A 12,413-nucleotide genomic window follows, 5' to 3' on the forward strand; every position below is an offset into this window, starting at 1 on the left:
TTCATTCATTGTTGCCCAAGCAGTAAATATCTTAAAAAACAGGCTGCCACCTCTTTCTTCTTCTAAATGAGTAATGGGATCAAACTGCTCACCTTTTGTTTGGCAGCTGAGAGCTTAACTACCAGAGCCACCTGCTAGTGCAGCACAGAAGGTTCAAATCACACACTGAAAACCACCTGTCCAGGACTCTGTTGACATATTTCTTTGTCTTAATGATGTCCCAAGTCTTTGTTTGACTCGCCGTTACCATCAAGCCAGTTCCAACTCATGGTGACCCTCTATGCAGCTTCCAAGGCTTCCACGTCCTAAACCACATGCCTAGGGAAGCTCTATGAACTTGGAGAGAGAACGATAGGTGTAGATGGGCATCAGGTCTTTTGTTCATAGAGTTGCTATGAATCGTGCTCAACTTGACGGCAATCAACAACAACCCCATAAATACTTATGAGAGAAGATGGCTCATCGTTCCGATTTGGAGCAGCTAGTGGGTACAAACAGCTGACCTTGTTAGCAGCAAAAAACCAAATACTCTTCTCCACGAAAGTTCCTGTTGATTGGCATTGTAGTTTCAAATGTATGCTTGAAATACTCACTAAAACATATTGATTAAGGTGAAACCTTAGGCAAAGTGGTCATTCTGTCTTTGCTACCAACAGAATGATAGCCAGGAAAACACAACCAGAATCCTCACACTTCATAGCAAGAAAAAAAAAAATGAATAAAGATGAATGTATTCATTTTCCAGTCATGTGATAGAGAAAAATTGGAGGAGTGCTGGTTGACCTATACAGACTCCTCTCCAAGAATGTTTTATTCTCGAGAGTGGCAGTTGTGGCAGGATGGGCAGTACAACCTAGGAGTCTATCATTTAGATGGTTCAGGTAAAACTTCCTTAAATATGTTAGGGATCCACCTTGTTGAGATGTTGTGGCCAGCCCTTTTAGAGATGCTCTAATGTTGGTGCCACAAGATATTTGTGTCATTGCTTTTGAGATGATGTTAAAGTTGGCAAGCATGTCATCGATATCTGCCCCCAAAACACCAATTTCCTTGAATGAATTTGACACTGAATGCTAAGGAAAACTTTAATACAGTTAAGGAAGGTATGAAGAGGTTAATGATCGAGATGAAGGAGTTTGAGAAGAAGTGGATATGACTGAAATATAAGCAGTGCAGTGAGATCGAGTGAAACACAGTTCAGAAAGAAGCCTAGATAAGTCATCCACCCAAGTAGACATGATCTACATATACAGCAACTTCCCGTCATCTTATGGTTCACCTCCAGTTTCCAGACTCTTATAAACCCATCAATTCTCAGCTTTCACTTAAGCTCATGTGAAGACCTGTCACCCACCCTAGTGATTCTCAGCTTTAGATGCACATTGGAATACCCTGAGAAGTTTGAAAAATCCCAATGTCAGGAAAATGGAAGAATAAACTCTGAGGCTGGAACCCAGGTATCAGCAATATTCATGCTTTCCAGGGGGCTCCAGAGTGCAGCCGAGTTTGAGAGCCAGAGATACCATCCCTGAGTCTGTTACGCTTCTCTCTGCCCAAGAGCCTTTAATCCGAACCCTTTTTCATAATTGTTCATTCATTTTTCCTTATGTAATTCTTTGAAGCTCCTGCTCAGACTGCACCCTGGGAGCCTCCCCTGCCAACTGTAACCCACAGTAATTCCTTTCTTCTCTGACCTGTGTGGGTCTCACCCCTGTACCTCTATGACAGGCCATGGAAGAGCTGGTGGACGAGGGCCTGGTGAAAGCCATTGGTGTCTCCAACTTTAATCACTTCCAGATCGAGAAGATCCTGAACAAACCTGGACTGAAACACAAACCAGCGATTAACCAGGTAAATGCTACTTAATGAATATTTGGGTCAGGTTGAGGAGTAGAGTTTCTTCTCAGAGTTGGTGAAAAGGGTGCTTTGGGGAGGTGTTGGATGAATCGCAGGAGTCAGGCATCTAACTGTACCAGTGGAGAGTGCTTGCTCCATGTTTGGCTTTCTTGTCCTCTTTTTGTTTCTATTAATTGTTGCACCTTTTCTTTCCCTTTCCTCTTCCCTTCACTCAACCCCCCCATCTTACCCCTTCTTCCAGATTGTTGACATACATATGAGCGTTCATTATCTATCCACTCTTTCCCCATTTCCTCCCCAAACCTCACTCCAAGTCTGTCCTATTTTATAACAGTGGTTTTACACAGTAATTGTCCTTTTGTGACTGTGATATATTACTTAGCATAAGGTCCTCACATCTCCATGTTGGGTAATGTTTTACTAATTCATCTTTTTCAGTGCTGCATAGTATTCCATTGGAGGATGTATCATAGTTTTTCTATTGATGCATTTATTGATGGGCACTTGGGTTGCTTCCATCTCTTTGACATTGTGAATAATGCAGCAATAAACATGGGTGTGCATACATCTGTTTGAGTTGTGGCTCTGATTTCTTTAGGGCATATTCTCAATAGTGGAACTGCTAGGTCAAATGGTATTTCTATTTCCAACTTTTTGAGAAAATGCCAGACCACCTTTTATAGTGGTTGTACCATTTTTCATTCCCACTAGCAGTGAATAAGAATTCCAAGCTCTCCACAACCTCACCAACATTTGTTGTTTGCTGCCCTGTTGAACTTTGCTATTGTTGCTATGATATCTCACAGTTGTTTTGATAGCTTGGGATTTTGACTATTTCTTCATGTGTTTGCTATCTGAATGTTTTCTTTGGTGAACTGTCTATTCATGTCCTGTGCCCATTTTGTGTTTGGGCTGTTTACCTTTTTCTTGTTGAAGTACTGGAATATTCTATAAATTTTGGATAGAAGTCCCTTATCAGGTAGGTCATTGCCAGATATTTTTTCCCAGTCTGTGGCTTCCCATCTTATCTTGTTGGAGAAATTTGGTTGTTTTTTGGTTGGGGTGTGGTGTTTTGTTTTGGGTTTTTTTTTTTTAATTTTTCTTTTCTTGTTCTTTTTTTTTTAATTTGTTCTTTGTTTTTTGGTTTTTGGTGGGTTTTTTTTTTTATGTGCATAGGGATATGAATCTTGGAAGATCCCATTCATCTATTTTATTCTCTCCTGGTTGTAAGCTTTTCCTTATGTTTGTACAACTGTTGATGCTGTGGATTATGGCTTTGAGAGTTCTTCCTAAATTTTATTTTAAAATTCTGGTGAATTTTATAGTCTTTGGTTTTACTTCTAGGTCCCTGATTCATCTTGAGTAGGTTTTTGTTTAAGGTGTGAGGTGTGGGTCTTAAGTTTTCTGCAGATAGTTTTCTATTTTTTGCCAATACCATTTGTTAAAGAGACTGTCCTTTCCCTACTTAACTTATTCCATATCCTTGTCAAAGGGAATAGGTGGATGAGCTGACTTCAGGTGGATGAGCTGATTTCTGGTTTCTCAATCCTGTTCCATTGATCTATGTGTTTACTGCTGTACCATGCTATCTTGACCACCACAGCTGTGTCGCAGAATTTGAGATCAGGGAGTAAGATATTACCTACCTTGTCTCTCTTTTTCAGTAGCATTTTGCTGATTTGAGGTCTTTTTCCATTCCAGATAAAATTGGAAATTGCCTTTTAACACCTTTTTTGAAGAATGGAGTTGGTATCTGTTTTGGGGTTGCATTGAGTTTATAGACTGCCTTTGGTAGAATTGTTATTTTAACGATATTGACTCTTCCTATCCATGAGCATAATATATTTTTCCATTTCTCCAGATCTCTTTTTGGTTCTTGTGGTAATGTTTTGTGATTTTCTGTGTATGGATCTTTTGTGTCTCAAGTTAGATTTATACCCAAGTATTTAATCTTGTGATTAGCTGTTGTACTTGGTACTGCTTTTCTTAGCTCCATATCTATATTCTCTTTGTCACTATAGAGAAATCCACATTATTTTTGTATGTTGATTTTGTACCCTGCTACTTTGCTGAATTGATCAACTATGTCCAATAGTTTTCTTGCTGAATCTTTAGGATTTTCTAAGTATACTACCATATCATCTGCATATAGAGATAGTTTTACCTCCTCTTTGCCAATTTGGATACCTCTTATTTTCTTCTGTTATTGCTCTCGCTAATACTACCAATATGATATTGAATAGGAGAGGTGATAGTGGGCAACTTTGCCTAGTTCCTGTTCTCAAATGGAACACCTTTTATCTCTCTCCATTGAGAACAACATTGGCTCTTGGTTTTGCATATATACTTTTCAGTGTGTTAAGGAAATTCTCTATTCCTATTCTGTTGAGGATTTTTATCAGGAAGGTCTGTTGGATTTTTTTGAAGGCCTTTTCTCTATCAGTTTATAGGACCATGTGGTTCTTGTTCTTTGTTTTGTTAATGTGATAAATTATATTCATTGTTTTTCTTATGTTGAACCATCCTTGCATACCTGTTATGAACCCTACTTGAACATGATGGATTATTATTTTTGATATACTGTTGGATTCTATTGGCCAGGATTTTACTGAGGATTTTTTCTCTATGTTCATGAGAGATATTGGCCTATAGTTTTCTATTTTGGTAATGTCTTTACTTGACTTTGGTATCAAGGACATGTTTGCTTCATAGAATGAGTCTGGAAGTATTCCATCTTTTTCTATTTTCTGAAATAATGTAGAGTGGTAACAGCTCTTCTATGAATGTTTGAAAAAAATTCACTAGTAAAACATCTGGTCCAGGTCTTTTTTTTTATTTAGACATTATTTTTTCCTTTTCAAAAATGTCTTCTTTTGTAATGAGTCTTTCCAGATGTTCTACTTTATTCTAAGTCAATTTGGGTGGGTCATGAGTTTCTAAGTATTTGTCCATTTCCTCTTGTTTTTTATTTGTTTGAGGATAGTTGTTTTCCATAGTATTCTATTGTTAAGTTTTTATTTCAGTTGTTTCTGTTGTGGCATTGCTCCTTTTCATCTCTTATTTGGATTATCTGTGTCTTTTCTTTCTTTTCCTTTGATAGCTTTGCTGGTGGTTCATCAATTGACCTTTTCATACAATCAACTCCTGGTCTCGTTGGTAGTTGAAATTGCTTTTCTGTTTTCTACTGTATTTATTTCTGTCCTAATTTTTTAAATTTCCTTTCTTTTAGAGTTTGTTTTTTGTGGGTTTTTTTTTAAATGTTATTCTTTTTCTACTTGTTGGAGATGTTGAGTTAAAGAATTTATTATGATTTTTCTTCCTTTTTGATGTGTTTGCTTATTGCTGTCAATTGACCTCTAAATTCTGCTTTTGCCGTTCCAGAGATTTGGGCAAGTTGTACTTGCGTTCTTATTTGTTTCAAGGAACTTTTTAATTTCTTTCGCCCTCTTTCTATTACCTACCCATGTTCAAACAGGACATTGTTCAGCTTGTAGGTGTATGGTTTTTTTTTCCTTTGTCCTCCTGTAGATTTCTGGTTTTGTAGCACTGTGGTCTGAGAAAATGGTTTGTATTATTTCTGTGTTTTAATAATTTATTGAGACTTGCTTTGTTATCTAAAATATTATCTATTCCGGAAAACGTTCCATGCACACTGAAGAAGAATGTATAGCCATCTGCTTTGGGGTGCATTAGTCTGTATACATCTATAAGTGGCTATCATTTCTTCTGTGTAGAACTTTTTCTGGGCTGCTCCAACACAAGCTAACTTCCTGGTGATGGATATTGTTTGCTTTTGCAGATTGAGTGTCACCCATACCTTACTCAGGAGAAGCTGATCCAGTACTGCCAGTCCAAGGGCATCGCAATCACTGCCTACAGCCCCTTGGGCTCTCCAGACAGACCTTGGTGAGGGCCTCCCAGAGTTTTATTCTTGATACTCTTTAACCAATAAGTGTGAATGCTGTTATTAATCTAAAATACAATGGGTAACAGAATAAGTGTGAGGCAATGTTTGGTGCATCTAAATGAAATTATAGGGTGAAAAAACATGACGAGGAAAAATAATAGCATGTCTGCCCCTCTGAAAATACTTAGGTTCAACAGCTCAGAGTTGTGGGCCCCAGGTGTTCATACTATTCCTGGAATCATAATGGGAGGGATGTTTATCTATACAAAGTAACCAGGGTGATTATTGTGGAAGACTGGACAAAGCCACTTTAAGAACATCATCATGGGAAGGATGTTCATCCTCACTGGATAACCATGGTAATTTTCACATGGCCCTACTCTGTTTCTTTCTCTAGGGCTAAGCCAGAGGACCCTTCACTGCTGGAGGACCCCAAGATCAAGGAGATCGCTGCAAAGCACAAAAAAACTGCAGCCCAGGTATATAATGACTTCATTGCCCCAGCAATCCAGAATCATCTGTCCCCTTCCTTTTGTGGTCTTCCCATCATTCCCTAATGAGGATAGCGAGAGCAGATGGCATCTGATCAGGTCCTTCCTGAATATCCTGTGCAGACTTCAGGAGACACACTGTTATCCCCGGACATGGTCTTTGTCCAGCAGCTTCCTGTAACCCTGATTTCTACATGATGATTGTGGCATTGGAAGCAGAGATCTGGATTGAGATCCAGCTCCGCGATGTGCCACCTTGAGACCCAACACTGGCCCAATCACTGTCCTAGTTCCTAATGAGGAAATGAGAAAACATACCACTTCAGTCTGTTGAGACTCTTCCAGGAATCTTGTGCAGAGATTACCAGTGTCCACAGGGGCAAGCTGATCCACAGTGGCCATTCTGATGAAGCAGTGATCTCCGAGTGGCTTCTTGTCCTTAGTGGGAAGAACATCCTGATGGTGAGCAGTACCATATTCTTTGTGCACAGGTTCTGATCCGGTTCCATGTTCAGAGGAATGTGGTTGTGATCCCCAAGTCTGTGACCCCGAAGCGTATTGCTGAGAACTTCCAGGTGAGAGCCCTGGCTTTCCTTAGAGGAAGAGAGGACAGAAATTTTCATGATAGCCTCTCCCTTACCACTGTTCTCAGCTTATTGATGGACCCCAACCCCTCCCCACCACCCTACCTCTTCCAGGCCAGAGGATGACCTCAGTAGGAGCTGCGGTTGATGATTTGTGGGCCAGACATGTGCTGGAGTCACCTGTCACACTTAGCAGGATAAGCCTAGCTGAGCCTCATCTCAGAGATGCAAAGGCACAGCTGTAGTGAGAGGCCTCAAGCCCGTGATGACTACGGTCTTCCTACAGAACCTAACATCATAAGCTGTTCTGCATCTACTAATAGTGGCCATATGATTTTCAGTGTTAGACTATTGATAGGATGAATTACCCTTATTAATTTGTGAATACTGAACCAACCAAATAAACCTAGGATAAATTTGGCTTGGTCATATAGTATAATTCTTTCTATGCATTATTGAATTCAATGTGGTACTATTTCTAAGACCTATGATAATGAAAATACATGTGCAGTAGACATAGACTCCTCCTGTGCTGCAATGAAACCCTCAATTGGCTTGAATTCTTTCTTTTGCAGGTCTTTGACTTCCAATTGAATGATGAAGAGATGGCCACCATACTTGGCTTCAACAGAAACTGGAGATTCTGCATGTTGAAGGAGTAAGTATCAGTTGGGTCACTCAAACTAGCAAGAATATCAGAGTTTTCCCTAAAATAGCATAAGGTTAGTAAGAAGGCTTGAAGCTGCTGGTAGTATTTTGGTCTTCGAATACTAATTTCAGCTAGTTTTTAAATTAAGTTTGTGGTACCAGTGTGAGAATCATTATGAGGAAAGACCTATGCTATTTGCTTCTCCTTTTTGCACTTCTCAAATTAACCAAGGTGATAATTGGAAGGCACTTAGTCCAGAGGCTACTAGCAATTTAACCAGCTGCCATGACATTTATTCTGATTCATAGCGACACCATTTGAGTCTCTGTAAAACCGCTGTCCAGGTATGAAGGTGGCTGTGTTTGACTTCCTCTAACTAAAACAGGTGAAGCCAGAGAATGACGTGAATTAATTTGTGAATACTGAAATGACCAAGTATACCTAGGATAAATCTGACTTGGTTATGTAGTAAAATTCTTTTTTATACATTATTGAATTCAATTTGGCAATACTGATGAAACTTATAGGAGAAGAGGGAGAAAGTGAAGCCACTTTGCTCCTTGAAAGCAAGGATGGTGAGGCTTCATCTCACTTACTTTGGTCATGTTTAGAAGGACATCATGCTTGGAAAGGTGGAGGGATGGTGATGAACAGGAAGACCCTCAACCACGTTGATTGACACTGTGACTGTGGCCATGGGCTCCCGTGTTTTGGCAATTGTGAGGTTGGCACAGGATAGGACAAGGTTCAGATCTGTTGTTCATAGGATCACTATGAGTTATGCTCAACTTGACAGCACCCAACAACAGCAACTAAAGCAAAACAGTCTTCATCCACAACATTTGCAAAGCAAAACGAATTCCTATGAGGTCAGACATGTTCCTACGGTCCCTGAACCTACTTCTTTCAATTTTACATGGGCTGTCTGTCCCTTTCACGATTCTCAATGCTCTGCTCCTAAGTCTGCAAATCTGTTACAATAGCTATGCAGAACTCACAGGCAATAATGACTATAGGGTTTATTTGGGAAGTTAACAGGTTACAATACAAATTGGAAACATGGTACAGTTCTTCAGTCAGGAAAGTTTCTCAGGCATGTTCCCAGGCTCTTTGACTTTGAGCAGTGTAGCTTCAGGCCAGAGCTCTCTTAGTCACGCTAATGATGGCACACTCCACTCCACCCATGTCCTCCCGCAAGCCTGGGCAAAAGGCTGGGAAAAAGAGTCCTTGGCTCTGGCTCCGTGGTTTAAAAAATCTCATTGAGTTTTGTCTCTCATCACGTTCTTGATCTGAGTTGTACCTAAGTCTGGGACTTGCACTGGATTTCTTGCTGGTAGCAAGAGTTTCATTTTCTAATTCCATACTGGCTGAGATCCAGTTTGGGAAGATGTGTGGAAAAGTTTGATTCAACAAAGGTGTGTTTTTCTTGTTTTGGTTGAGGCTTGGATGTAGACTGTTAGTTTGGGGTGTTTTTTTTTTTGTTGTTGTTGTTCTTGTTTCATTCACAATTGGGTATGAACTGATTGGATTTAGCCTGGTATTTAAAAAGGGCGTTGGGCCTGTGGGCCTAATGTTTTCATTCAAACTTTCTTCTAAGAAGTATAGCACTGGTCTTTCCATTTTGATGTACAGAAGTACCTTGTGGTTGTTGTAATGCTAATCATGATATCTCGGTGGACAGTGGTGGAGCTCCCAGATTAAAACAGCTTAGAAGCAGGAGTGGCATCCACTTCCGAAATAGCTTGCCTCTGTAAACTCTCTGAACTTAGAGAAACAATAATAGTTATACAACAGCGTTCAGTTCATTAGTTCATAGGGTCACTATGAGTCATCTATGACTCAATGGCACTGAACAACAACAATTCCATACCTACTAACTTTAAGTCTGATGGAATGGCATAGCTGACCAGTCCTACAGTAGTAGATTTCACACCTTGTTTGCATGTTCTCACTCAATAATTGACATTTGTTTCATTCACATCATCAGCGTGGCCCCACCTACCCATTGGTCCGTCATCTTGAAGAGGAAATCCACTGTACCATAGTTAGAGCAGAACTGTGGACTATAGGGTTTTCAATGGTTTATGACCTTTCAGAAATACCAGACATACCAAATGTTTATGCAAATAACACGTGCCTTTTACATTTGTTTGCCAGCCACTCCCTCACTCTCCAGCTCCCAAGGTATTTTTGAAAATGTGCCATATTAATTTTTTTAAACCTCAAAAGAGGATTAAAAATAGCTGGAATTTGAAGGTTATCTTCTTCAAGTAGTGAGTAGTTCATCAAAGTAGGAGGCAAATGGTATTTGCATAAAAAGATAGTAGATCAGCCAGCATTTCTTCCAAGGTGCTTCTAAGTGATTTTGAACCAACAACCTAGGAGTTACATTTGTGTCTTTGTGACTGCTTGCCTACCCACCTTCCTAGCACACCCTGGGTTCAGTTTGAGGGAGGTGGAAGTGTGGCTCTTGTGTTCTCTCAGGATCTTGGGAGGATGTTGAAAGAACACGAAGGGCCCCGGAGGATCCCGAGATGAATGCCTTCACAGTGCTGTTGTTGTTCATGGAATGTGGTCCTTCTCACAGTGGTTCCTTCTCATTCTCTCTGCAGGGGGGCCGGTTTGAGAGATTATCCCTTTGATGCAGAATATTGATGGTGGACCTTCAAGTTGCTGATGAAATTGTAGTAAGATCCTTTCCCTCGACTTTCCTGAAGCGTCACTCTCGGTGCCCAAGCCCTGTTCTTCAGACTCATCTGGTAACTCACCGAGCTGGCCACGCTGCCTGCCAGGGTCTGGGCTGCTTCTCCTCAAGCTTGGTGTGTTCCAACAGGAGCAGATACTCTCAGGGATGTAGGGCTTAGATAAACAAACGGCATTTTCTGTTTCACTTATCTGATCAAATGTTTGTTCAACACCAGAAGCACAGAGAATACAAAGATAAAAGAATAAAGAGTTCTCATAGTACCCAAGATGTAATGAGTTTTTATGTGCCAACGCTATGTGAGGTGTTTCTGTACATGGTCATACACTTAATCTGGCAACAACTTCCTTGATGTTGGCACTCTTAGCATGCCCATTTTACAGAAGAAGAGATGGAGGAACAAAAACACCAGCATTTTGCTCAAGACCACCCGAACATGAGTGGCAGAGCTCACAGAGTCAACAACTCCTGGCTGACATAGCCTGAGAGACACATTTACTGAGAGAGTAAAGACATTCTCAATTAACACGAGTCCATACCGGAGCAAAGTGGGTCTAATCCATTATGAATAACCAAACCCATTGCCATTGAGTCAATTCTGACGATTAACAGACCTATAGGACTAATTAAAATTTGTTCTTAGTGTTAGGGTCAGAGAGAACATGGAGATGAGGGTCCAAGGAAGAAGCAGAGAAACAGAACTAAGATCAGCAACAACTGTCACAGCTGTGGAGATCTCGCCTTCGTCCACTCCACAGTGCCTGAGGCCAGAGACACAGAGACCTTAGAGAAGTGTAGCCCCCTTAAAACCTTGAAGAACGTCGGCAACCACTTATTAGAAAAGTAGAAGTTTCTCCTCACTGCCAAACAGAATGAACTACTAAATGGAAGAGTGACTCGGTTCCTTCTCACTCGAGAGAGGGGACAGTGTACTGTGCTTGCCTATCTATTTCTCTCTTTTGTCACTAATAAATCTAATAGTAATCACTTCTGTGAGTGTCTGTCTATGGCTACCTGATTTGGAGAGAACACGCTAGCCTTCTCCTAGGCATTCAACCGTGGGCATCTCCTACATTATTACCCTGTAATGCTTAGGGTTTTCAAGAATCTAAATCTTCATGGAAGCAAAATACCTCCTTTTTCTGTTGAGGAGCAGCTGGCGGATTTAAATGACTGGCTTTTTAATGGGCAACCCAACACCTAATCTTGTACGTCATCAGGGCTTGGTGTCCTTAAAAAGAAGAGAAACAGAAAACACATCCAAGTGTGCGTTCTTCTGCAAGTCATGGAACTCCTGAGACTGTTAATTTCTGAGAGAGATAAGGCTCTTCCATTTGTGGTCTTAGCAGAGAATATGGACTTGCTGGCACCCTCAGTTCATATTCTTGGCCTTTAGAACTATAAGAGAACACATTTCTGTTCTCAAAAGACATGCATTTTGTGGTATTCTGTCATAGCTGCCCTCAGCAATGGCTACATTTCCATTGGGCTGTTAGTTTCTGCAAGTCAATTTTGACTCCTGGATATCACACATGTACAGTGGGACTGCTCCATAGAGTATTTTAGGCTAGCATCTTTCAGAAGCAGACGACCTGCCCTGCTTTCCAAGTATCCTCTAGGTGGGTTTGAACTGCCAACCTTTTGACTAGTTGAGTGGTTTACCATTTGCATCACCCAGTGTATATACTATTAATGATTATTTATTTGCTCTTCATCTATTTGTTTTGTGCTAAACTATCCCTAAATATGGTTACTAAGAAAATTTATCCAGCTCATTTATTTCTTAATTTGCGTTCTTCCTCCTGTTAAGTAAGCATAGTAAAAAACAAGAGACATGTTTTTACAATGCAAGCAAAAATTAGAAGAAATATTTTGCAAAGGAAAACATGAAGGGCCAAGATGCCACTAGGCCAATAAGGGAAGAGAACATTCTCTCATAGACTCTGGAAGTGGGCAAAGGATATCGTGTTTCACTATGAGAAGATGAGGTTTGGAGTTAACACAGCAAAAGGATCAAATCATGTTTGTTCGTTAAAGTAGAAGAGGTCATCTGGGATTATAAGGAGTTAGGGTAATTGAGCACATGCACAGTTGTGATTCCCACCAGGGTCTTGTGAGGAGCATGTGCAAACGATCAAGCTGGCCATAAGACGCCTGATTCAGCAACACGTGCTTGTGCCTTGAGACGGCTTCTAAGTGAGCCACGTGGTCATCACAGAGC

At 40.5% G+C, this 12,413-nt stretch overlaps 1 protein-coding gene across 1 annotated transcript in view; it reads left to right on the plus strand.

The window, feature by feature from the left end:
- Window positions 1-10,143, plus strand: part of LOC102847984 (aldose reductase-related protein 2-like) — a 19,961-nt gene extending 9,818 nt beyond the window's left edge. The window contains exons 5-10 of the mRNA XM_006887141.1: window positions 1,729-1,851; window positions 5,657-5,763; window positions 6,162-6,243; window positions 6,747-6,830; window positions 7,415-7,497; window positions 10,101-10,143. Coding sequence (XP_006887203.1) covers window positions 1,729-1,851; window positions 5,657-5,763; window positions 6,162-6,243; window positions 6,747-6,830; window positions 7,415-7,497; window positions 10,101-10,143 — 522 coding nt within the window. The remainder of the gene's footprint in view (window positions 1-1,728; window positions 1,852-5,656; window positions 5,764-6,161; window positions 6,244-6,746; window positions 6,831-7,414; window positions 7,498-10,100) is intronic.
- The last annotated feature ends 2,270 nt before the right edge of the window (window positions 10,144-12,413 follow it).

This window comes from Elephantulus edwardii, unplaced genomic scaffold (genome assembly GCF_000299155.1).
Source record: "Elephantulus edwardii isolate Elephantulus edwardi_28Jun2011 unplaced genomic scaffold, EleEdw1.0 scaffold00055, whole genome shotgun sequence".
NCBI lineage: Eukaryota > Metazoa > Chordata > Mammalia > Macroscelidea > Macroscelididae > Elephantulus > Elephantulus edwardii.